Source organism: Drosophila ananassae, chromosome 3R (genome assembly GCF_017639315.1).
Source record: "Drosophila ananassae strain 14024-0371.13 chromosome 3R, ASM1763931v2, whole genome shotgun sequence".
Lineage (NCBI taxonomy): Eukaryota > Metazoa > Arthropoda > Insecta > Diptera > Drosophilidae > Drosophila > Drosophila ananassae.
This window is the reverse complement of record NC_057930.1, coordinates 11806981-11834843: the sequence shown is the minus strand read 5'-3', so window position 1 is coordinate 11834843 and position 27863 is coordinate 11806981. Positions and strand designations below refer to the sequence as shown.

At 36.7% G+C, this 27863-nt stretch overlaps 1 protein-coding gene across 2 annotated transcripts in view; it reads left to right on the top strand.

Moving 5' to 3' along the window:
- The first annotated feature begins 12222 nt into the window (after positions 1–12222).
- The window catches only part of LOC6503385 (hemicentin-1), a 78065-nt gene continuing 62424 nt past the window's right edge, over positions 12223–27863 (top strand). For both annotated transcript variants that reach the window (XM_001965296.4, XM_032455494.2), the window contains exons 1-2: positions 12223–12435; positions 13265–13779. In XM_001965296.4, coding sequence (XP_001965332.2) covers positions 13716–13779 — 64 coding nt within the window. In that variant the 5' untranslated portion in view covers positions 12223–12435; positions 13265–13715. The remainder of the gene's footprint in view (positions 12436–13264; positions 13780–27863) is intronic.

Genomic DNA, 27863 nt, shown 5'->3' with positions numbered 1-27863 from the left:
TATACTGAGGGTCTAAAAAACTTAAAGAATAGAAGGGATAAATTTTATAAGCGATTTCTAAAGACAGGGGAACTAATGGCTGGTGAGTTGTACCGGCAATATAAGCGGGAGTTTGAATTCCTTAATAAATTTCTATACAACCAATATATTACTGATGTTGAAGCGAGCCTCATATCCAACCCTAAAGCGTTTTGGCGGTTTGTGAATGGGAAAAAATCATCCTCTGATATACCTTCTGCCATGTCTTATGGTGGTCTGGCAGCTAACTCCGATAAGGGCATTTCTGAGCTTTTTGCGAAATATTTTGCCTCAAACCTTGAGCCGAAGGTCTCTTGGGATGAGCGGGAGGTACTTCAAAAAATTTTGCCTTTTCTTGAGGTTGGATGCTTGGACATTCTAGATTGTGACATTGTTGAGGCCTCTAGTCATTTTAATGAGTCGCATACACCTGATTTAGATGGTATCTCCCCATTCTTCATTAGGAAGTGTATTGCATCCTTAACCACACCTCTGCAACTTCTGTTCACTTTATCATTATCTTCGGGTAAGTTTGCTTCACGATGGAAAATAACCTCGATCTCGCCCATTCATAAAGGTGGCAGCAGGGCAGACGTCACTAACTATAGGCCTATCGCCAAGATATGTAATATTGCCAAGTTACTTGAGCGTATTGTCACCAAAAAGCTAACTTTTTTGATTCGTAACTTTATTTCTTACAATCAACATGGATTCCTGCCTGGGCGATCCACCACAACCAACTTAGTGGTTTTCTCTAAGCATTGCCTGGAAGCCTTTGAACGCCGATGTCAGGTTGATGCTGTTTATACGGACTTCTCTAAAGCCTTTGATAAAGTTTGCCATGCAGCCCTACTTGCTAAATTGTTCAGATTAGGTGTTCACTCCTCCATGTTAAGTTGGTTGGAGTCTTATTTGGCAGACCGACCATGCCACGTTCCCATTGGTGATGCCACCTCGAGTCCCTTTATTGCCTCATCTGGCCTCCCGCAAGGTAGTTCTTTGGGGCCGCTCCTATTCATCATTTTCATCAACGACATCTCCTCTTGCTTTCTTTATTCGGACTTTTTGTTATACGCGGATGACCTTAAAGTGTTTAAGGCCATTAGCTGCATTAGGGATAGCTATCTACTGCAGGATGATTTGCGCCGAGTCTCTTCTTGGTGCGCCCTCAATCTCCTTCCTCTAAATTTAGCTAAATGTCATTTCATTCGTTACAGTAAGAGGGCGCTAGACTTATGTACCTCCTATGCAATTGGCAACCATGACCTGCAGCTCAAGGAGGAGGTGGTTGATCTTGGCGTCCTTTTCGACTCAAATTTTAAATTTTCCAGCCATTTAGACTTTATAATGCCTAAGGCGTATGCCATGTTGGGTTTTGGGAAGCGGCACACAGACCAATTCAAGAGCCCGTACGCGAAGCTTAGTGTTTACGCCGCATTCGTCCGGTCGAGGCTGGAATATGCCTCTATTATTTGGAGCCCCGCAAATAAAATAAGTTCAAATAGAGTTGAGCGGTTGCAGAAAAAATTTTTAAAATTTGCACTTCTCCCTTTAAGGTTTGTGGATCCTCTACCCTCATATCACAGCCGGTGCCTTCTCCTCCACATATGTACACTTGAGGATCGGCGCACTGTGGCAGCTTTAACTTTCATTAATAACTTAGTAATTAGCAGCATTGATTGCCCCATGTTATTGGAGCTTATAAACTTCAATGTGCCCCAGAGGGATCTTCGCTCGTTTGCTCCCTTTCGGATTGCTTGTCGTAGGGCCAATTACCTTTTGAATGAGCCTATTGATAGAGCATTATCATTTTTTAATACTTTGCCGCCTAGCCTCCGAACTAAGTGGGGCTCAGATAAACAAGCGTTTAGGGTCTCATTGGTTAGGCATTTCTTAAGTAGCATATAAGATAGATTGTATAGTAGCCATGTAAGATTCAAATAATCAATGGCGAAAGAGAGAAATAAATAATGTAAATGTTTAAAGAGATATGGGTTTATATATAATATAATAAAATTTGGCATGAGTAAATATCGGTTTTTTTTTTTTAGGGATAAATAAATTTCAAAATAAAGGTATTAGAAAAAAATGATAATATTTAAAATTCATTAGGATAGGGTATTCATTAGTCATCAGTTAAATCATTTAAATGAAATTCGTGCTCTTGTTATTTTTTTTTATGTTAAGATGAAGGAGGAATGGATTAAATATAATATTAAAATTCAGTGGGACTCAAAAAATTTTTTTTACAGTGTATATGTAAAAGGTAAATAGACCACTCACTGTAAATCCATCGGCGAAAGATCGATCTCTGCTTTGGGTTGCTGTAAATGAGTGTAATGAGGCTTTTGCACACCATAGAATTTTAAAACAACCTTATTTTCGCACGAGGATTAAAATTAAACGATTTAAAATTAAACTGACAACCATTTTGTTCGCGAAAGTTTAAAAAAAATTAAATATTATCTTCATATTTTCCAATTCCGTTTTTTTTCCACTTCACTAAAAGCCTGTAATTAATTTAAATTTAAATTTATAACTAAAACTATTGACTAAAAGAAAATAAAATTAAAACATTTTTATAACGCATGTGAATTGGGGGATGAAATGTAGATGAGAAAAGAGAGAAAAAAAATGATCGCCACGAGTTTGGAGCTGGGCGGCTGGGCTAGCGGTTTTAATAATTTCTCTTTTGCTCCTTATTCCATGGCTGGTGGGGTCAACGGCCTTTCACTTAACGGGTCTTGAATTCGTTGGGTCTGCAAATCCTCTTTACACCATCCCTACGGTTAATTTTCCGGCCACTGAGTGTTAATTTCCCGGCACCAATGTATTAGGAGATGAGGATGATGATGAAGATGGTGGTGAAGATGAGGGGGGGAGACGGATTACCCGATCGAGGTTAAGCCGCTCCTGAACTGGGAGCCTCCACCAGGAGCGCTCCCGGGGTGCTTTGAGGTGGACCGCCTGAATTTTTAAAACGGCCACAATAAGTACCCTGGAGGTATTAGAAAACATATTTCATATTCACCTGATAAATTTTGATAAGGCCGCCACGAGGTCGCGCTTTTATAAAGCCGCGAAACAAAAACAAAAAAAACCCACAAACACAGGCTTAGGCTGCCCTTATCACCGTTGCAAATCTAGATAAGCGTATGCATGTAAATAAAAAAAACATACGCATGATCTGCAACTTACTTGGTAGTTGATAAATAAAAAAAATGAACACTGCACTTGCGCTGCTCTTGCGCTGATAAAATTTACACTTGCAGAGAGATACTATTTGGGCGTCTGCACTTCTGGGTGGTTTCGAAAGAAAAGACCGAGCATGGAACAACCTACATTCCATTTAGGTTACCGGAAATGCAGAACAGCTGATATTGCAGCTTTCCTAAGCCTCCCTGCTGCAGCTGATCCCGCGCCTTAACAATTTGGCAACTCCCGAAGTAAAGCTTCGCTTTAACTATCGGTAAAAAAAAACCCAATTTACAAAGCCGATATGTATATCGATTGTATTTGTTTACAATTTTAGTTTTTTTTTTTATTATTATTTTGTTGTTTGTTTTTTTCTTTTTTTTTTTTTTAAATGACTCTTCAGTCGCCGCTACACCCCTTGCCACTCCCCTCTTCAATCTAATAATACAACTATTTTGTGGCTGCAACCAGACATTGATCTACTCCCGTTCTCAGTTTATTTCACAGCCCCTGGCCCCCTAGTGCCTTGGAGCTGCTATTCCATACTATATAAGAGGAAATTGCCTGGCAAATTGTGTTTCGCAAATGTCAAATGAAATATGCAATGCATCTAATGGATTAACTGGCTATGAGTTCCATCAATGCATCAAGTTGCGCTGCAAGGGCGGAAATTTGTTGGTTGCTCGGATGAAAGTGTCGGATATTCGGATACAAGAAGCTAACAACTTTTCAATCACTTTATTTAGTTAAATCGTCTATTTTTTAAATATTTTTTGAGAAAGCTTTTAGCAACTTTTTCCCTATTTTTATTTGGCTTTATATTTTTAGACAAAAGAAAAAATATGACAATAAAATATATGTATGTACCTTTCTTTATACCCGTTTCTACCCCACTGGCAATTACAGCAATAGAATTTTTTCCTATTACGTTTTTATTATTTACGCATCAAATTTTATGACAAATACTTGAAAGGCCCGAAAACGGATTATGTGCAATTGGAAATTAAATTAGGAAATGCGGAGAAACGGGGAAGTGATGAGTGCCACAAAGGGGAGATTTTTTTGTAGCTATATTTTTCAGGTTGTGCTGGCTGGCTAGCAGAGAAAATAAAACTCAGAATCCGATACCAAAAATCCAAATCGGGAACTCAAGTGGCGGACACAGTGGGCCCCAAAAGAATACTGTTACTGTTGTGAGCTTGTGTGTTGTTTTCTTATTGTTCCGCCAGCGTTTTCTTCCTCCAACCTCATGCCATAAGCACAATCAGAGAAGAAAAAAAAAACAAACATTTTAATTCCCATTGAGTTCCTTATGGAGCAATTTCAAATCACTCCACTCCCATCCAAGCAACAACATAGAGGGCCCAAGGAGGTAGCCAGAAAATTGCGTTCTAATCGAAGCGAATGAGCAGCAGCCCACCCCACCATTAAGATGCATCCCTCAAGTGCCCTTCCTTCCTTCTAGTTTTTTTTCTGTTCTTTCCACAGAACGCTGCACGAATCGAATTACAACAAAAGAATTTAAGCAACAGAAACACACACGAAGCAATTATATAGAATTTGATTCCTGGACGAAGGTCTCTGGTACAAATATTACAGTATTAACTTTAAGAAGGAATATTAAATTTTAGGAATTATTTTAAATGGATAACAAGGACATGGTTTTATTATTTTTAATAAATTATTTATTTGTCTGATAGTGTCTTAAAAGTATGAAAATCATTTAGACTTAGGCCCTATCATGTTTCTTTAACAAAATTTCAAAATTAAATATTTTAAAATCCTTTTAAATGAATTATAAATATTTAATTTATTCACAGTAGTTTGATGTCCGAATGTCCGGCATATGGTTCCGATTTCCAACCGCAGGCTGAACCAATTTTCATAGAGATTGCAATTTGGCCAACAACCCTTACCCCCTATTACCCCTAGTACCCCTTTCATTTGGCCACATACGATGTGCAGTTTCTTCTTCTTTTGGCAGCTGCTGTCGGAGTTGGGTTCGTAAACCTCAACCCATAATTAACTTGGCCGAAGCAAAATGGCCAAGGCAGACGACAAGAGCAATAGTCAGCAGGCAAAGACAATGGACTAGCCACAAAGATACATTGTACAAAAAATTAACAAGAAATTATAATTATTTTAAAAAATATATATTAAGAAAAAGGACACATTCAAGCTTATATCTTTTAAGATTTTAAATATTATTAATAAAAATGTAATCTTATAGTATATTATTCCTAAGTGTGGCTCATTGGCCTCTGGCGGTCTTAACTCTTTTTCCTTTTACAGAGTTTTCCCTCTAACTGGCCGAAAGTCATAGCCAAAGCGTTTAGCGCGTGGTTAGTATGTGCTGGCCAAGTTTGTGTTTTTGGTATCTTTGTATCTGTGAGATTGTGTATCTGCGTATCTGTGTGTGCTCGTCGATCTGTCTGTGCGTTGTCTCCTTCGGCTTCGTCCATTGTGGCGTCCAATGTGTCTTGAACTTGACTGACAGGCGACTGGTATGGCCCTCTCTCTTTCTGACCTCGCCCCACCTGTCTCTTTCGCACCTTTTACCAATTTGATGTTGATTCTTAGTGGTTTCCATCTTACCAATCTTCGGTTGCGTTGTTGCGTGAGTTGCAACTCACAACACACAAGAAAATCAGCTAAAAAGAGAAGCCTGAAATTAAGGTAAGACCCATCCCAGCCATCCAAAGAAGTCGAGGTAAGAAAAGGTATCAGAGAAGTGGAAAAGGTGGAGGAACTCCTTTATATTCATATTGTTCTTTTTCAGTGGTGTTTTCTTTTGTATTTTCTTATTTTGTTTTTACAATTTCTACCTGCATTCTGGTCCTACAGTGCAATGCCTTGCAATGAGGGCTAAAAAAAACACAGAATTCTTCAGGGGTTGTTGGGGGTTATTCTTTATTTAATAATATTTAGTGCATTTTTAAAATAACTTACAAACAAGTTAGCTTTAATTTTTATAACACTTCTTAAATTATTTATTTATAAAATGCCTTAGTTCTCTGTTATTCTTATTTTTCCTCTTAATCCCCTTGTAATTCGAGTAGTCTCCTCTCAAAATCAAACCCAAGATCATGTTTTGATTTTTTAATTTCATCCGCCGTCAGTTTCGGTTTCTTTTTATACCCTTGCAGAGGGTATTATAATTTTGGTCAAAAGTGTGCAACGCAGTGAAGGAGACATCTCCAACCCTATAAAGTATATATATTCTTGATCAGGATCACCTCCTGAGTCGATATAAGCATGTCCGTCTGTCCGTCTGTCCGTCTGTCCGTCTGTCTGTCTGTCCGTCTGTCTGTCTGTCCGTCTGTCTGTCTGTTTCTACGCAAACTAGTCTCTCAGTTTTAAAGCTATCGAGTTGAAACTTTGCACACACCCTTCTTTCCTTTGCAGGTAGTACATAAGTCGGAACGGCCGGGATCGGTCGACTATATCCTATAGCTGCCATATAACTGATTGATCGGAAATGGCATAACTTCGTTGTTTTTCAAGTTAGAAGGTTGGGACTTTCTATGGATTCTTAATTGATCCAACTTATACGATCTGCCAAATTTCATAAAGATCGGTCGACTATATCCTATAGCTGCCATATAACTGATTGATCGGAAATGGCATAACTTCGTTGTTTTTCAAGTTAGAAGGATGGGATTTTCAATGTATGCTTCTTTGGTCAAAATAATTCGATATGCCAAATTTCATAAGGATCGGCCGACTATATACGATCCGCTGTATATCTAATAATATAGATGCGTGGCGCCACCTATCGGACTGCGACTGAACTGCAAGGGTATATAAACTTCGGCTCCGCCCGAAGTTAGCTTTCCTTTCTTGTTTCTTCTTGACCTGAACCTCCAAAATCAACTTCAATTCGAGCTCCAACCTCCTTCTTCTTAATCTTCAGCAGCTTCTGATATTATTTTTGTCTTGATTTCTTTTGTGTCTGGCTTATTTTCGACCGTTGGAGTTTGATTTTCAATCAGGAGATCAAGTGTTTAAGAAGTCAGCTTTAATGAGAAGAGGTTCTTAGAAGAGTAATTCAATATTCCACTTTCTAGAAAAAGGATTAAAATGATAGAATTCAAGACTTAAGAGACTAATCCTTTCCATTCTACTATTTTTTCCCTCCAACCAATTATTTTCATAAGTAATTTCCCATCCAGTTCAGGAGCTCCCCGACCCAAGCTCCATTTCCTGTTGCGATTAATATGCATGGAAATCGTTAGAATAAATATTTATGGATGCGTAAGATTGTAAAATTAACGCAATTATAAAAGACCCAGCCAGCAACAATAACCACGGGATAAAGATAATTAAGCTGGATTTTGCGTGTATTTGGAAGTCGGTGGAATTACTTACAAGTTGCGAAGGAGGATGGGTATGGTGTGTCTGGTAAGAATTTTCACCTGAGGGCAATGGGTACCGGGGAGCACCTCCCAGAGGTCATTTGTATGCGTCTTTAGTAGCGGGACATGTCCGGAGTTTTATTATATAGACAGGGGACTAAGGGGGCCACTAAAAACGGCGACAACGCCTCCGGGCCTAAATCAAAAATTCAATAAACATTGAGGAGGCCCCGAAGTGAAAGAACAAGAAAATGCTGTAGAATGAGCAGAAAATCTGTTTGAAAATTATTTACCATTCTTGGGCTGCTTGGAAATTTATGAATTTGTTATGCAGAGCGCGTCAATGGGAAACTAAAAAATGCAGAAAATACAAATGAAGAAGTTTCTTCTAATATCCCAGACCACTGCTTCTTATTGATTGAAAGTTATGATTTTTATTCATTTTTATTATATGTAGAAAGTATGTAGAATAATAAATTAGAAATGTAGAATAAATAATTTTGTTCTTTAAGTAATTGACATTAAAGTGGAGAACTATTTAATAAACTATTTAGAAAGTTTATTTTCAGACTGATACCAAAAAAAATTATTAAACTTTCGATTCTAAAACAGAATAGCTTAACGATTTGAAGATTGAATTCTCTATTATTTTGCATCAATATCGAAGAATAAATTATTTTTGTAACTCTTTTCTGGTAGATCCTCTTCAAAATTAGTCAAAAATAAATGGGAAAACACGATATATCTTTGCAAATTTGCATCCAATCCGGAATACTCTATACCAAGAGTTCTCCAAGCTGCCTTATGGCAATTTCCGTCCCAACAGACATATTTTAGACATAAATCACAAGCACTTGTTACAAAAATTTTTTTTTATTAAATTTAATAATAATAAAGATTTTTTTTTTTATAATATTCATTTGTAGATAATTTGAATAGAGCCTTTAAATTGTTGTTTTTCAACAGACTTCCAGGGCGCCTTAAGACTTAAATCTATTGTAGATCGATTCTGTATTATTCTGCATAAAAATCTGGAAACAAATACTTTTTTTCTCCTTTGTTGTAAAATTTTCTGGTGGGTCTGGTGGGAGGCAATATGAGCCACCCCAGAGGGCGATGACCTTAAACCCTTTATATGCCCCCTGGCATATGATGATAAAATAAAAAAAAAATAAAAGAAGAAAATAAGAAGACGAACCAGGATGGTGAAGGGAAAGAATATAAAACCCAGGACAAAAAAAATCTCGAGTCAAGCAATTAAAAACAAAGAATAAAATAAGGACCAAATCAAGGACAATGGACGACATCAAGATTCCAAGGAATAAATCGGTTGGAATACAAAACATTAAAATAAGAACTCATCAATATGTTTATAATTTATTTCAAGTAAAATAAAGTAAATCAAAGGGTAAAATTTAATATAAATAGAAAGTAAATAAGAAAATTACGATATATCTTGGGAGTCCAGGTATTATAAAGTTAAACAAATTAAAATAATTTGAAATAAATAAAGGAGAATAATGAAATAACAGTGGAAAACAATGAGGAATATGAGGATGAAGTATCAAGTACCAAGAAGTAGAGTGTATTTTGAATCAAAAATAAAAAAAAAGAATGTAAATTATTTCAATAAATAATATGAAACATTGGAGAAAGGGCGATACCAGAAAGTATCGTGTCATAAAAAAAATAATAAAATAAGAAAATAAGAATAAATAAGAGTTGGAAGATGGTGAAAGAGAAGAATATAAGCCAAAGGACCAAACCAAGGACAATTAAGTAGATCGATTGCCTTGGACAGTTTTTGGGATATAAAGTATTAAAATAGGAACTCATTAGGAAGTATGTAAATGAAGTTAAATTACCAGGTGATATAGTAAATAAATTGTAATAATTTATAATAAATTAAATAAGAAAATAAGAAGATAATAATATACAACGACCACAAGAAAATGCAAAAAGCCCTTAGAAAAAAGAACAATTGCCCTTCGGAGAATTTAATTGGAATATAAAATAAAAACAAGCTTTTATAATTATTTAAAAAAGAAATAAAAATATTAAAATATTATTTAAAAAAATAAATATTAAATAAGAAAATAAGAGCCTGAATATGGATGGATAATATTCAGCAAGGGATCCTTAGAGTCCAGGAAAATAGGAACTCATTAAGATGTAAATATTTAAATTATTTACATATATTTAAAAAAATATATAAAATATATTAAAATTTAATTTAAAATAGTAAATATAAAATTAAATTAAATAAGTAACAAAAAAAATGAAGTTAAGAAATTATGGAAGCTGACCAGGAGGACGACGACTTGGAAGCGAATCATAGAAATTGTTTTGAATTTTAAAATAATTTAATATTTTGAAGAAGTAACTGCCTCGTCCAAAAATAAAATGTTTGAGGGGCAAGAAATGAAAAAATAAATTAAAGAATAAATAAAAAACTAAATAAATAAATAGAACTGCTCTGTGCTGCAGCCGAGTGGTGACTGAATAATATTTCTGAAGCAATTTAGGCCCTCAACCTTTGGAAGGTCAAAGCCTACTTAGCTCCATAGGTTTTATGAATGTTGTGTGACCAAAGGGTTAAGAAAGTGGCAAGCCAAAATAAGGTATTTTGTTCTCCTGGTAGGGTTATCCTTATTTAGCATATTTAGTTTAAAATTTAATTTAAACGGCGAACTAGAAATTGATTTATTTTAGGCAAGTGTTTTAGGCAACTGTGACTTTTTCTTTTGGTGGGAGAGTTTCTTCTTTTGGTGGGAGAGTTTCTTTAAAAGAGTGTTGCATTGATACCACCTACAACCAAGTTCAAGAAGTAGTAAACAATTTTTTTTTTTTAAATCCTACCCTTTTCAGGTGATTTTTCCCTGTTATATAAACCCTTGAAAATGAAGATGAAATCTCATTCAATTATTGAAGAGCTAACATAACTTACAGCGAAGGCTATATCTTTTCCAATTTCTATCCGATACCTTAAGCTATTGAGTTCTCAAAATTGGGAATACTATTGATATCTTGGTAGTTGAATATCCGATTTTTCTTGAAATATTTTCAAAATTTATTTTTGATTGATTCTCAATCTTAACTTTACATTACTTTTTCGATTTTTATGGAAAGATAGTGAAGAATTTTGGATAGCCAGTGAGTATAGTTGTTCTCAAAGGTTCAAAGGGATGTAGGACTTTGCCAAAAAGGACTTTGACATCCTATTTTCAAAAGAAACAAAAATAAAGTCTAAAAAAATGTTATCGTTTCAAAGAGTTTGGGTTGGGTCTCATGTATAGAAATTTAAGAAAAAAAGGAATACGAAAAAAAAGGTTTATGGTGAAAAGTTTCATAGCCAAGAGCTTTTTGTCGAGCCAAGAACAAGTTTCTTGAAGAAACAGGTTACAAATGATGGCCCGGCCAGGTGGGGGGTAAGGTAGTTGGGGAGTGGTGGTGAAGAGAGGGGAAGGGGGTACACCTACCCGAAGAAACAGCAGCCAAAGCAAACAGAAACCCAGGCGACAAAAACCGCGAAAAAGAGAATCCAAGAATCGAAACTCGACTCAAGAGCTTGAAGACTCTACAAGACCATAACCCCAACAGCCCCAACTCCCCCCCCCCCCCCCCCACCCCCCAGAAAAACTGGTTAAAAGTAGATCGTTAACAGCGATTTCAAGGGGGCGCGAAAGAGATGGCTATAATGGCTTAAACTTAACGAAGTTTCTTGGCTCAAACTTGTTGCATGTCTCCTGTCTCCCTCCCTGTCGCTCGCTCGTTCCCCTCTTATCGTTCTGACTCTTTCTTCTGGGCCAGCTCACGGCACTGCTTGATCGCTTCGACTGTCAACTTGTTGCTGGTTTTGGTTACTTCGTGTTGGCCAACTGGTTTTTCTTGTCCACAAAAACAAGTTTCAGCGAATCGCTCGCAAAACGCTAGCGTTTTCGAAAATCGCCCCAAAAACGCAACATGTTGCTGGCAGAGTTGCGAGAGCCATGCGCTGTCGCTCTCCCAGTTCGAAAATGTTAAGCTCCAAGGAGAGCGAAGAAAATAACAGCATCTTTGAGATACGTTTTAAAATAAATGAGAAAAATAATTTTAAAAATTTATATAAAATATATAATAATAAGGATATACATATATCTTTTTGTCTATATATCTTTTATTTAAATAATTAAAATTAAAATTACTAAAAAATGTCTATAAATTTTGATTTAAAATATGTTTCTATTTTGTTTTAAGGTTTAATTTTCTAAAATTATAAACTAAAGAATTAAAATAAATAGCCTAATATTAGGCATCAGAAAATGATGCTTTCTGTTATTTTTCTTTAATATTTTATTTGAATTTTAAACAAAACATATGAAAATTTATAGACATAAATATATATTTCTAATCGATTTTTCATTTAAAACATTATATTTTGTCGACAATCCTGTCTATCTCTTGTAGTCTCGTATAGAATCAAAAGACTATATCCCATAGCTCTCTTCTACTTTCAAAAGACACCTTTATTCCTTGCATATTTTTCAGTGTAAAACCATCTCAGAGAATAGCCGAACGAGTTCGAAACTCTCTCTTTGGCAGCCGAATAGCTACGAAATGGTCTTCGTGTTGCTAGTTCGAGTTAGAAGCGAACATGTTCGAGTTGCGAGGCAGGGTAGCAGCTAGAAATGACCAAGATACCCTACATTCGAGTGCGAGCACTGTAGAGCGTTGTTTCGAACCAAAAGCAGTGCGCGTCGCCGTCGCGTTTTCCGGTCGATTTTCGCTACATTTTCGCCCATTTTCGCGTGTGACAACAAAAAACAGAAGCCAGAAAATCATTTCAGAATATTGGGATTATCTGAAAACAAAAAATACTTAAATTAAGGTATAAAAAGAAGCGGCCTGAGAGTGCATGTGTGTGTGTGTGAAGAAATCAAAACTGGATCTAAGAAAGCAAATCAGAAACGATAAGAACCACAAATCTTGATAAGAAATCTTAAAAAAAAAAAATCTTAAAAAAAAATAAAAGTTTAAAACTTGAAGAAAAAGGAGCTAAGAGAGAAAATAAAATAAAACAGCATCTTAAAAGTGGCAGCTGCGTCATCGGTCGACGTCTCCGTCGACGTCGGCGCCGGTTCAGGCTTCATTAGTTGGCGTCTTTTTCGCTCCAATCCCCCCCTCTCGCTCTTTCCCTCTTCTTTATAGAGATCCTCGATCTCTTCTCGGTCTCTCGATCGCCCCTCGCGCCATCTCATTTGCTCTTGCACACCTTTACCTGTCAAACAGGTTTCTTCTGAGGTGTGTACGGTATCTGTGTGTGTGTGTGTGTCTCTCCCTCTCTCTGTGCATTTGGCTTGGTTCGAGTTTCTTGGAAACCTTTCAAGCGCTTTTCTTACCTGTTCCAAAAACAACAACAAAGTTGTTGCTGCAACTCTTGAAAAATTACAAAAAAAAAGAAACAACAACAACAAGAACTGCATATTGAGGCAATTATAACTGTGAAAAAGGAGATACCAATGTTGGAAAACAGCTTAAAATTAGAAAAAAGTGTAAAATATTGAAAAAAATACCTTTTTTTTAAAGGAAAAACTAAAAAGTGAACTGAAAAAGTGTACAAATTAAACTATTATAATTAAAATAAATTTCAAACCCCTTTGAAACCCCTTATTCTGGAATACCTACTAATTCTCAAAAAAAACTCTACAAATTTTCAGTTCGTTCGTCTTCTTCTTGTTTTGCGGAAAACCCCTTCCGAATAAATTAAAAAAAACTCACATGTGCTTAAAAAAATAAAAAAAATATTTTATGTGGTGATAAAAAACAAAAACAAAAACAATTAAACAACGCAATGGAGCGTTGCATCCACAACAACAACACGACCAGCTAGAGGAGCTGCGAAGGAGAAAGCTGTGTCTGTGTGTGTGTGTGTGGAGTGCAAACTACCGTTATCATCATTGACAAAGAAAGGAGAAAGGAGATACGAAGAGAAGGAGACAACCAAGTAATAGCTAAAGTTTTTAGCGAAAAGACAACGTCAACTGCAGTTTTTTGGCCAAAAAACCTAAACGGAAGTTGCGATAATAAGCTAAACAGCAACAACAACAACAAGAAGAAAGAAGAAAGGAACAAAAATCAAAAATCAAATATCCTGAAAACAACAACAAAATGAGGCGAAGAACAAGAGAGGTAGCGGCTGTCGCGCTAAATATTTGCCACTTTTTTCTGATAGGTGAGTTAGAGGATACCTTTTTAGGGGTATTTTCCCCCCGATAAGCTAAGGTTAAGGTTCTCAAAAAAAAAACCCCAGATAATACTAGAGTTCTAAGAAATTAAATAATTAATGAGATTTTTTAAGAAACAAGTTCAAATAATAACTATTTTTAATCCCCAATCTATAAGATTTCAGCTTAATTGGGGGTTATCTCTTTGCTTATAAGCATTCTTGACATCTAATGTCACAAATCAATTAAAACTTTATCCCAGAAACTCTCCTAGCTCCCCTAGGTTCTTGGCTAGCTCCCTTTTCCCCCTTGGAAGATCCATCCATGGTAGCCTCTTCCTGTCGCCTTTTGCTGTTGTCACCTTGCAACGTCACTTTAGTTTTTTGTTTGTTGTTGCTTCTTGACGTCAGCATAAAGTTTTTTATCTGGCAGCCGGCCTCCTTGCCTTGCCCCACTATCCGTCCACTATCCGCCACATCCTTTTCACTTCGGCTCCTGTCAATTGGCAGCATTTACTGTTAGTTCCAGCAAGAGTTTCAGATATTAAAACGCCACTGTAGGTACAGTGGAGAGTCGTTAGAAGAAACTGGGGAGTAAATAAGGGGGTTTTCAGATCACACATTTAAGATATTTGGCTCTAAATCAAATAAAATAGACTATAACTCTTTTTTGATTAAGAAAACCTTTTAGTTTTTGATTATTACCACCATGGAGCTCTTTAAATAAACCTGTGGAATAAGTAAGTTGGCTTAAACTTAAAAGGTCTTAGATCTCAGAAACTTAAAAGATAATAAGTTCTAAATAAAATGGAATAGTTGTATTATTTTACCTTTTTTTTATTAAAAAACACCTATATTTTATGGTTATTATAACCCTAGAGCTGCAGTTTAGAGTCCCTGGAAGAAACTGTGGAAGTAAGGAGGTTTTCAGATCTTAGATTTATAAATATTGAGTTCTAAGTCATATAAAATAATTTTTATTGTATTTTTTTTTATAGAAAAACCCCTTAGTTTTTGAATATTTTCACCCTGAAAACTACATTTAAGAGTCCTTAAAAGAAACTGTGGAATAAGTACATTTTCGTCTTAGATTTACGATATTAAGTTCAAAAACTTTGAATCTAAATTCAATACCTCTTTTATTTTACCTTTTTTTTTATTACAAAAACCCTTTATTTTTGTTAGAATTATTAGAACTCTAGAGCTACAATTAAGAGGTCCTAGAAAGAAAGTGTGGAAAAAGTTAGGTTGACAATGTCTTAAAAGACCTTAAGTTACAAATCAAATACAATAGATTGTATAATATTCCCTTTATTTTTATTACAAAACCCTCTAGTTTTAAATGAAAATAATAGTCATAAGCCAAGTTCCACTGTACCAGCTGATATTAAAGACTACTTACTGTGTCAAAGTGGAACAAATATCAGAAAAGGTGGACGTGAAACGCAAGGGGACATGGGATATCAGAAAACTTTAGTTTGGCACGCTCCAAGAAACTTATTTTTTTCCCCTCACTCTCTTATATAACTTTGCTTACGAAATACTTTTTTTTACTTTTTTAATAAAAAGAACCTTTAAGAATCGAAATCCCCTCCGCGGAAAAATATATATTTAGTTGTGAGGGGAAGGTGGAACATTTAATTGTGAATTATATCCACTCGATCGGGCAAATCGGTCAAGGGAACTTAAAAGGGGAGCAACTCCTTCAACCACTCGGCACTTTTATTAATTTGTCAGTGATTAGTGCGAGCCACCCCCTAGCTTTTTAGCTTCTCCCCTCACTATATAGAAAGTGTATGGGACCATTAACTTTATGGCGCTTCCCTCTTTCTGTTTATGCTCTGTGTGTGTAATCATTTAATAAATAAAACGTGTTGATCTGACATCTTAATTGGGCCTTTGACACGCGTTCTTGTGCCCTGTAATCGTAAAAGTTTAGCCAGCCCGCTCCTCGGCCCCAACTGTCAACGCCACAAAGAATCAAAAGTCACAAGAATCAGAAATCAATGAACTCTCTATGGAGTTTTTTATTTTTTATTTTTTGGCCTCTGGGGGCTTCTGGGGAAAATTGCTCAACTCTGGGGCATTATTAGATTTGATGACAGAGTGGAGGGGCCAGTGGGGTGTTAGGTGTCCGCCGACATGGCATTAAAAACACATTAAAAGATTAGCAAGGAATAGGAAAAGTCTGCCAGATCTGGTCAGTTTGGGAGGGAAATAATTAGGAGCTAGGGGAAAATGAACAGAAATATTAATTACGATTTCTGCTTTTTTATATTAAATAGGTTAGTGACTTGGTAAGAATCTTATATGATTTAAGATAATAAATAACTGATACAAGTCTTGAGTTTAAAGAGGTCTGTTCACATTTACATACTTTATTTTTTAAATCAATAAGGAAGAATATTTCTCTCCTTTCCATTTTAAATCAAATAGTTTAATGAGTTCCTTTATCTTTCTTATTTTCTAATAAAAACAATAACTGTGCCAAAGGTACGCCATTTTAGTTCTCACCTTTTAAAAGTCTGGTCACATTTACATACTTCATTTTTGAAAGGATATTATGTCCTTTTCTGTTTAAATCAAATATGTTAATGATTATCTTATAATACTTTTTTTTATTTCATCTTAAATAAAAAAACTGTACTGTACTCCATCTTCGTTCTCACTTTCCACACATCTGGTCTCTCTTACATCTTCTATTTTTGGAAGGACATTATGTCCTGTCCTCACTTAAGCACTCCTTGTTGCTCCCATCAGTTCTCTTCCTGTTGATCCTTGAAGTGCCTACCAATTTGGCAGAGTTTTCCTTGGAATATCCTGTATGTGTGTGCAATGAAATGTTTCGGGAGAAACGCAGGATATTGCCTAAGGAGCACTTGAAAGGCTCTACCAGTTCTACCTGTCTCTCTTGCACTTGTTGCACTCCCCGACCCTGTCCTTGTCGCACTCATTGCCCTGTCACAATTTCTTCGGGGTTTTTATGTTTATTTTCTTGCCTTTGGTTTTATATTCGTTTGCAGCTTTGTTTTATTTATGCCTTTAGCCGCTCGTCTACCTGCTTTTCTTCTTCTCTCTCTCTCTCTCTCTCTCTTTCCCTCTTTCTCCGTACCTTTCTCCCTTTTCCCTCCGCCGCCACCGCCAGTTTTCCCTTTGAGTTTTCCACATTCATTTCATTTCCTGGCTTTTCCAAGTGCCTGGCTCCTAAAATTTCTCCTTTTTTTGTTGTTTTTTTTTCTCCCTCCTCTATCCCTTCTCCTATCTCCTTTGCTCCTTTCTCCTCTTTCTCTCCCACTACCTTTCTCCCTGTTCTCTAGTGTTCGTGTTTTTAGCGCGTGAATTATGATTGTGGCTTAGTTTTTCTCACTTTTCCGGAGTTGTTATTGTCTCTGTTGTTTTTGTGTGCCTGGCATATCCTTCTCCACACACACACTGACACACACACTAACACTACACACACACACACACACACACTGATACTGACGCAGTCAGAAAAACGCAAAGCAGCCTGCGGTGCTTCCTCCACCCAAAAAATATCTGCAACTGCTGCAACTTTGAAATTAAAATAAATTAAACAAATATTTTGTTTGTTTCAAACATTTTTTACGTGCAAAATTCAGCGACGTGTGCGGAAAAAGGCGGCCAAAGGAGTCAGGATAAGAGAAAGAGGGGAGAGAGGAGAGAGCCAGGAGCTGGGTGCCAGGATGCCTCTGTGTGGCAAGTGGGTGTTAGCAACAGCTGCAGCAAAGACACTGAGATATATATGTATCTCGCAGATATATATTTCAAAAATTTGCATTTGCAAAATCAAAGTTGGGATTGCAAAGGATCGGGATGGTGGTGGAGGCGGAAAGGATAAAGCGACAGCCAGAGGCACTGCAAAGGGGGTCTCTGGATACAATAAATTGGTTTATTTAGCTTCCCACTCACTACTCTTAGTGTCTGTTGTGGAAATATTGATATTCTTAACTAAAATAAAATAAAATAAAATAACAAAGAGCTTAAGAAATTATTTCTTAATATTTCTGAACAAAAAAAATAATTTTTCAGGCATTTCTATAGTTATTTTTCAATAGTTTTTTTGTTTAAAGGGATAGCTTTTGGATCCCCCCATTGTTTGGTATAAAAAATGCAACCCGTATACGCATTTTTTGCTTAGCGCCCTGATGCTTTGGCATATGGAATTTATAACTCTCTTGCCCAGAATTTATATCTCTCGCTTCGCATATTTGTAGTCGTGTTTATGCACTGCACTGGGAGCCCAAAACTCCCCTCTTCATTTCGGAGGTGGGTGGCGTGGCGGTGGCGCTGTTGGATTTTTAAACTCGCAGCTGTTTAAACAACTTCCATACATAGCCCAAAAAAAAAGATACAAGAATTCCTCAACATTTAAATGATGTTTCTCACACAAACACACGACTGCCAGAGATAGCGACTCGAATACAATAAAAATTCAATAACATTCCGCTGACTGATGACGAAGTTAGCGCGATTTTTATTATTATTTTTTTTTAGTTAACCCCTGAACGACCTCGTCATTGGTTTTGGTTACAGAAAAATTTTCGCCAGCATTGGCACAAAATAAATATTTTTCTAAAATGATCAGCTGCTGTTTTTTAAGCTTCTGCCACTTTATATATTTTTTTTTATTCGAATGTCAATGATTTTTATGGTTTTTTTCGTCACGAAACCAATTTGTGTCTTTGCTTTGATGATGTTTGCGGGAAAAAAATTACATTTTTGTAAATATTTTTACGAAGAGAAGAAGTATAGTGATTGGGAACTACTTTTGAATTTTAATTATGACGGAAAAGTGACATTTTTTTTTATAAAAAAAAAATGCATTATGAGCTAGAAAGAGTCAGTTCTCTGGAAGACTTAGAAAAAAACAGCTACTGACTCAACAGCTTGTGAATAATTAATTTTTATTTATTGTTTATTTTAATTTTTTTTTCTTTTTTGCATTCCAAATGCGTTTTTTTTGCGCTTTTAAAATCGCTGTAAAATCGCCAGCCAGTCGCCAGGGGGTCGCGCCTGACGTGATGGCATTTCTTGACCAACTCCGCCACAGCGACTGTCACGCCTCACCTGCCGGCCGCACCTCACCGGAGAAGGGGCCTATCGCCCACACTCACCTGGCTCTGAATACTGGCTACTGGAATTGGTTTCGGAATCGGAATCGAGGAATTTGTCTTCAAGACAGCTTCAGATCATTAGCATGGATTGTGTTGTTGGTACTTGATGATGATTTTAGTTTTTGCTCTGCTGGCTCTCCTGATTGCTGGCCGTCATCAAGTGGGTGATTTGTGGGCGACTTTGGAGCTACCTTAGGAAGGGTTTTGGTTCTATTCTAGATACTCTTTTGGTGGCTATCTTAAAAGTGTATTTTTTAATATTTAAAATTATAAAGTAATTGACAGCTGGCTTTTCTGGCTCTCCTGATTCCACTGACCTTAGGAAGGGGTTTAGCTATATTCTAGATACTCTTTTGATATTTAAGCTTAAAAGGTAATAGTTAATTATTTATTATTACAAAAATAGTCAAAAAAAGAACTCTATCTCCTAAAGAGCACTTTATATTCGTTTTGAAAAGCTGGCTCTTTGGTATGACTCTTTTTTTTAGAATTTCCCCCAGCAATCTCTCCCCCTTTCAGCACTTTCTTCCAAGCTTTTTTTGCCAAGCTCTTTTTTTTCGAAGCCCGCTTTTATTTTATTTTTATATAATTCTTTCTTCAACTGCCTCAACTGCCCACTCAAAGCGAGAGTCGTGGGTCTCATGCTTTCGTGGGGCTTCTGTTTGCTGATTTTTTGCTTTAGCTTCTCCTTTTCTTCTCTTTTTTTTTGCCTTTTGTTGGCTTCTTTATTGGGGATTGCGTTTTGCGTTTTTGAGGCAAGAGTCTGGGGCAGTCTGCTCTAATTTGTATGCGTAACATGTCAAAAATCGTTGTGGCCAATACACTGATTGCTTTTGCATGTACCCCCGTATCTCTATCTGTATCTGTATCTGAAACGCTATCGGAGTATCTCTAACTGGGCAAACATATCTGTTGTATCTGCGTATCTGTATCTGGGAGCTGGAGTATCTGTTTCAAGCTCATTTCGACCGCTTTTGCACGTTTCATGTTTCGCTGATGTATTTATGGCTGGCAGCTACTACTTCTTGTTTTGCCTCTTGATTGGAGTTAGCGGGTTAAGTGGGAAATGGGGCTTTAAAAAGGGTTAAGGAGTGAAGAGAAAAAGGGTTTAGGTTGAAGAAGGTTCTGGCTCAAAAGGGAAGAAGTTGGTCAAGTTGAGATTAGACTTTTCTTTAGTTGTTAACTGCTCTGCTAAGATAGAACTCATATCTTTAATCACAAAACCGGAAATCCTTAACCCCTAATTGCGTTTAACTTCCACATCTATGTCTCCTTATACCCATTTGTCATTTTCTAATTTTCTGACAAATATTTCCTTAGTAACCCCATTCGGAAAAACTCTACTTTTCCGCCTAAATAGATTAATTAGACCACAACCGAATGTTTCAATATCGCAGTCACAGCCGGAAGGCATGACTCTCTCTCCCTTTAACCCTCTAAGACCCTCATTATGATCGTTTAGCACTCGAATTCCAGTCCCAGCAGGGAAAAGGACAACAAAGGCTGTGGAAAGTGTATAAACTTTTCCCAACACCAGCCCGAGGCACAACCCTTGCTGAAAAAAAAGTGAAAGACTTTGAAATCAGTGCATCCCTTATCCTTGCAAGCCACCTCTATATCCTTAAATGCAATCCCCTTTTTGGCTCAATCCAATCCATTCCAGGGTTTCTCAAGCATATCAATTCACTTTTTTAGGGTTGTGTGCATCTGAAAGGATAAGGAGGTCCTGGGGGTGTCCCTTTCCCTCCCTCAGACTGCCTGTCTTCAAAAAATGCAAAGCAACATTGTAAAAAATTAAACAAAATGAACTGTGAAAAGATTTTCTTTCCTTTTTTTTTGTAAAACGCATTTAAATCGTCCTTCGGGGGTTGCAGGATGACACGCCCATTACCGGAACAATGAAAGGACTAAAAAGTGAAACACTGAAACGAATGTTACTGAAACTCCACGCTATGCAAAATATTTTTCTAATCAAACATTCCATTTCATTTGCTCAATGGCAGGACTAAGTGGGGGGGAGTCCTGGGGGTGGATGTGTGTCCTTTTTGTCTTTCGGCCGCAGCTGAAGTTTTAATTTCGTCTCAAGTGTAAAAAACTCATTTGCAATCCGGCTGTCTGTCCTCCCTGTTCCAAAGGACATCCCATCCTTCTTGCAACCCCCGATTCCTTTCGATTCGTAATGCTCATTTGTTGAAATATTTTTGAGCAAATAATAAATTCTTTGGCAACCCCCCCGCACTTTTTGGCTTAACAGAAAAGTGTTTTATTAATTTCGTAGTGAAGTGGAAATATATTTTTTAAACCATTTTTTATCGGCCGTTGTGCGAAATTGATTTCGTTTCGGGATCAAACTGGAAATAATAACAAAAAGTGAATAAATAAAGGAGAGAAAGGACTGCTGGCAGGTTGCAGGAACTGAAAGTGTAAAAAAGTGCAAAAATTTGATTATTTCCATTTTTAATCATCATAGGCTGTGTTTTTTTTCCTCCCATTGTTTGTCGTCTGTATTTATTTTTTAATACGCACTGCACTCGGCTGATCATCCCTTTTGGCCAACACTCCTCTTAAAATATTTTTTATTAAATTGTTTTTATTTTCAGAGCGGAGGGAGCAGTGAGAGTGAGAGTGGGTGGTTAAAAAAAAGCGTATATTGTTATTGAGTTTCATTGAAGCGCATGAAATTGCAATAAAAGTCTATGAATGGAATAAAAACCAAACTCTGGCCATCTCAGTCCACTTGATAAGTTTTTGAATTGCTAATGGAAACACGGAGCAATGTGCTTTTAATTAAAAACTTTAAAATTTCTTTAATCAAAAGGGGAGGGGAGGAGGAGAGTTCATCTTGGGGGTTAAATGAATATTTTTGCCTCAAGACGCGGAAGTTGGAAAGAAATTAAATGGAAGGGTGAGTGTGAGTGGGAAGCGGCTTCAATAAATTAAAAATGAATTATGGAAGCATTAATTGTTGTTAAGCCGGGTTTAAAGATCAAAATGGTTAGAAGACTTCTCAGAAACACTCTTGAAGAAAAGCTCTTTTATTTAATTCATTTCCACTCGCTAATCACCTGCCTCCCTCTTCTAATTTCTTGTCAAGTGTCAGGTTCTTAACAAAAAAATTAAATAAAATACGCAAGGCAAATAAAACGCAATGAATTCAATTGAGAAGCTTGAGAGACTGGCAGGGAGGCTGGAAAATCAATTTCAAGTAAAAATGTATGCCCAGAATTTCTTTTCTTTTTTTTTTGGCGCCAATGCGACTTCTCCTTTGTCTGGCAATGAAAATGTGCTTGTAATAATATCTTGGGGTAGGGAGTTACTACACTGGGAGTTAGTCCCCCCTCTTATTTTATTGGGTAAATTTTTGGGTTGGCTTTGCGGCTATAGAAAGCTAAAATTCAAGGACAAACAAACGGAAAGTCAAACAGTTTTTTTTTATCCACCACCGACCACCCACTTTGCGCTCGTTTTCGGGCCTCAAACATTTTCCCCTCTGGCTCCACAGCAGACATAACTCTGCTTAGAACTTCTAGGTTGTGTTTTCTTGCCTTATTTTCCTTTTTATATTTTTTTCTCCTTTTTTTTGGCTGTTTTGTAAGTAAATTTCATTACACTTACCTCAAGGCAGGGATAGCTAGGGGTTGGCAGTGGTGGTAGAAGCGATTTTCAGTTTCTGCTTAGGCAGCAATAAATTTTAAAGACGCCTCCAGGGTAATTTTAAAGCCTAATTTCCATTTTCGAAGAGGGACAGGGTAGAGGGCAGAGGGCTTTGAAAAAGGTTTTTTTTGGGGCAGGTCTAATCTAAGTTGAGAAACTTTTCCCCACCTGGCTGCCGCGTCCTGGAAGGAGAGGAACTACTTTGCGTAATTATGTCAATTGCCATTAGGAAAATGGCACCCCCCCTTTTCTGGCAGTCATCGATAGAACGGCGCTCCTTTGGAATATGTCTTTGTCTGGCTTTTCAAATCGAAAACAAGAGGGTGGAAAGGCTATCCCCCCCTTTTGCTAACCAGCAAAATCCTTAACACTTCAAGGCCGTAATGTGTCGGCAGGAGAATAGAAAATCGCTGTTGCGTGCCCCAGAGACATTTCGAGTAAAATACGCTTAATAGTGCCACAAAATCAATCAAAAAGGGGGCACGATGGAGGAGAACCTGCCACCAAAACGGTTGTCATTAATTTTGCACATAATTGAAAAATGGTTAAGGCAGCGGATATAATATAAAATAAAGTAAAAAAAAAGTATCAAATGTCAGTGAAAAATATCTGGCAAATTAAAAAATAAAATTTACCTTAAAGCTGTTTTATTTTTTTTTTCTTTTCATTTTTTGAGGAGAGAGCTTATTAAACATGAATTAATTTCAATTAATTTGTCATTTCCAGAAGGAGTGGTAATACTTTCTCATACTAGAGTTCCCTTAGCTACTAACTTTAGTTAGAATTTTAACAAACAATTATTTTAGATAGAGTTTTAAAATATTTTTAAAACAAAAATTACTATTTTTTTCATCTTTTTTTATAATTTTTAATACTAGAAACCAATTATGACCCTTTTTTTTAGGGTATTTCCATTTGCGAATTATAAGCTCGTCATTTAAAACTTCGTAAATGAAATGCATTTTAATTAATTTTGCACAATTTGATGCGGTTGTCAGTCGGAGCTGCGGGGTGGCTCCTGCCTGGATGTCCTCCCGCCTGGATGTCCTGGCCAGTTCGTCAGTGTTTACATAAATATTTAATAGACCAGATAAATTTCAATGAATTGACTTTGAAAGCGACGCTATGTGGGCTTTGGCTTTAGTCTTTTTAATGCCAGACATAAGCAAATTAATTTATTTTCGCCCTGTTTGCTGGCTAATAATTTATACATTTTTATTTGCCTCTTACATAGATCCCCCCTTATCGAATATAGATTTCAATATTATTTGCATTTAATGTTTATTTATTTGCTTGTTTAATTAGAGCAAAAAATGTTATGGAATTATTTTTTGAAAAATAAAAGAGACAGAAATAATTCAATTATGTGAGCTTCAAATGGCGCAAAGAAAATATTCGGCAATTATTTATACCAATTCTTTTCATTTTCAATTTTTTATTAAGCCAAAAACTATTTGCATATTTGCCGTTGACTTTAAGGATTTTCATGAATTTTTAATGAATTTTAAATGCATGTTTCGAAGCTTTAATTGAAAGAGTTGGAAGGAAATGAAATTAAAGAATAAAATGGTCATTATTTTGGGGGAATAACAGATATTAGATAATACAAAATTTATTTGACTTATAGTTTTAATAAATTTTAAATTAAATCCCAAAATAGCTATATATTTTTTACAACAAAGCATAAAAAATGTGGCACTAGTTTGCTAATTAATTCATTGTTGCTTAATTTTTGTTTATTGTAAGCCGTAAAGTGGCAGAAATAATAAACAATTTCGGAAGTATACTAGCCACTAAAATTGTTTATTTAAAGCTAAAAAATTTATAAATATTTAAGCAAAGAGAGAGAGGGGGAGCTCTAAACAATTGTAAACTGACGTGCCTCACCTTCTAATTATATGTGGCCCACTTCTTGGTTTCCAGCTTGGAGCTCGCTCGCTCGCCTTCTGCGCTTCATTCGTTACAAATTTCAAATGAACTCGATCCCTGGAGCTGCCTGGCTGCCTGGCTGATGGGAGAGAAAGCAAACAATAAACAAAAGCATAAAATTGTCGGTGTAAATGGGGTTTATTACAAAACACCGACCGACCGACCGACCGACCGACACCCATGGGGAGAACCTGTAGTGCAGCTGTCTAAGCAGAAAAGCGGGGAAAAGGTGTGAAAATTGGGGGCAGTTGCAAGACTACACTTAAAAAAATACAAGTAACATCTAACGATTTATTTTAGATTTTTCTTATATTTTTACCTTAATTTTTAAACTAAGAAATTAATTTTTAAGAAACTATCTGCCTTGGCAACATCTGCCTTGCTTCACTTTATAGCAACTTAACATTTCAGTACAGTCTTAACAGTCTTATTTTATATTTTAGTTTATATATTTTATTTTTATTTATTTATTTTATATTTTTTTTATATTTTTACCTTAATTCTTTAACTAAGAAATTAATTTTTAAGAAACTATCTGTCTTGGCAACATGTTGCTTCACTTAACAGCAACTTAACATTTCTTAACAGTGGTGGGGGGTCTCTTGCAACATTCCGTTGTAATCTGAAAAGCTTAAGAATACTACGTGACTTGCGCTTGATTTATAACGGTAAAAAGAATGTCACAAGCTTGGAAGAGGAGGAGGAGGAAGAGAATAGGTGTTGTAAGAATCAGTGAGAAAACGGTAGTTGTTGCTGGTTCTGCTTAGTCAGTTTGCGAGTTTATCAACGAAGCATTGCGAGAAGACTGGAGACTAGAGACTGAAGACTCTTCTCTTGTCTCCCCCTTTCTTCTGTGACACTTAAAAACTCATTAGCCAGTGGAGACACACAAAAGAGGAAATAGAATCCAGCTAAATTGTCAACTTGTTGCGCCAGCCACGCCCACTCGAAAAGAAACACAAACACACCCAATCATAACGCCTATAAACCGCAAAAAAAAATAGAAAAAAAAACAGAAAAAAAAAACACAAAACCTAGACAGCTGAAACAAGACAGGGGAAAAAATAACAATCAGAAAGTGGGGAAAAGCCAAAGCCCTCCAACAGCTGCCCCAAAACAGTGGGCCAAAATGGGCTAATACTTGCTTTTCTTTAGCTTTTTAAAGAGTGTCTTCTAAGCCAAAAAAAAATTTGTATTATTTAGGGAAAAAGAAAGATTAAATTTGATTAAAATTTAATTTAAAAAAATAATAAACTATAAGTGCTAGTTAGGGTAGCTTAGTTTCGAACCATTCTGTCTCAGCTTTTGCCTTCCAAGTGCCACCAGTGGCCAAGTCCACTTGTCAAAGGAATTATTGTGGTGGCCTCCAGCTGGGCGACTGGACAGAAGACACTGGGAGAAGATATGGAACAGAAGAATCTGCAGATGCGTCGCTGACATCCCCGCCTTAAGAGTGTCAAAACAAAACTATTTATTTCCCTCACTTGGACAGAGATGAAGAGACCCGCTTTCTTCCCCTTCGAAGTATTTCTTTTTCTTCTTTTTCTGAATTGCGGCGACATTGAAATTAAAGTGTCTGTAGAATGGGGGAGCTATGTAGAATGCGGCAATGAATCGCATCTTTTTGAAGAGTCAGCAGAAGATCTAGACCGAATTGCAAAATAGGTGGCTTATAACTCGGTTTATATCAAAACTTCTTAGAAAGTATAGAACCAGTATGCATATTTCTTATTCAAAAAAGGTAGAAAGAAATAAAATCAAGAAGCAACTTGCAACCTGCAACCTGCAACTTGCAATTTGTGTTGCTGCCTCTTACTTTAAGTGGCTTTTCTGATGTTGCTGGTGGGGCTAGTGGTGGTGGGGGGAAATAACTGGAAAAAGCATCAGTGGCAGCCTAAAGGAGGTGTGTGGCAAGTGGGGCTGGGTGGCAATATTAGCTGGGGAGCTCTGAGCGAGAGAGGGAGTATGAGAAACAGCAAAATTGACAAGCGCAACATTGAAATTGCTACAATGACAAACTGCAACGTGGCATGGAAAGAGAGAGAGAGGGGGCTAGGGGCTGGGGGCTGGGGGTGGCAGCCTGATGCACTGCCACTTGACAGAGACGAATGTTGAATGCTGGCGAAGGAGAGTGGGGCAGATGGCTCTGCTGCACGTGCGTCCCTGCCACACAGACATTTAAATATAAACCGAAGATTGCCGCAGATGCTGCTGGTGCACTGAGAACTAAGACTATAGACTATAGCTTCCTGCCACATGAATTATATGAATATTTGCAAGACTTTCTCCCAGTGTGGCAGGAAGGGGGGATTGAAAAATCTACACCGAGCTGATGAGATTGGGCGGAGGGGAAAGAAGGCGGCAGAGATCCCTCTGAGTAGGTGGCAGGGCATGTTTAATTAATGCAAAGTAAATAAGAAAACCGAACGAGACGCCAGAGGAAGCCAACGAAATTGATTGAGGAATGTACCACAGATCAGATGGGCGAGGGGGTGTAGTGGGATGCAATGTGCAACACATCCCTCTCTTCCTCCTGCCCCCACCTTCCTGTTGCATTGTTTTTCTTGGCTATTTATAAAGTTTCGCTTCCTCAGCCGCCCGTAGCTTCAATAGATTTTGGGCAAAAATTGTTGGTAAATTGGTTTTTGGTGTTTTTTTTGGGGACAGGCATCTCTCTGTAATTCGTAATTGGTTCTAAAATCTGAGGGTGCCATTTTTCGTCTTTCAAGATACTCGTATAATTCCGTAAAGACACACGCCAGAGCTCTAAACGTGCTGGTTCTTAATTCATTCACCGTGAGATAAATGCGATGACTTCATAATTATTCATTTCTGATGACATTTAACTTGTATTTGCTCTTTAAGAGATGCATAAGGTCAGCTACAAAGCTGTGAAATTTCTAAATGAATAGTTAATAGTTTTCCAATCAGTTTGAATCATTAAATCATAAAGGTGGAGTACTTGTAGGGTTTTTATTACAATCCTTTAGTGCCTTTTGTTGTCGTTTCTTGTCTTCTCTTAACATGGTCTCATTATTGGTGTTCTTCTGCCACATTACAGTGTTACCCTACCTCATTATGATTCATAATTACTCATTTAAGATGACATTTACTTGAAGCTAAAGGTATTTGCTTCTAAAAAATTATTCATAAGCTCACTTAGAAAGCTATAGAATTTTTTGAATAATTTGAAAATAGTTTTAATAAAACAATCAGATTATATTGATTTGCTAAGAAGCTTTAACTACTGTTTGAGACTCAAAAGTCGTCCTAATGCCACATTTCTTTGAAGCTTTAGGACTTCGAGAGACCAGCTTCTTTTTTTGCTTTGGTTTTTTCACTTCCCTTAACTTGGTCACACTCTTAATAAGCTTC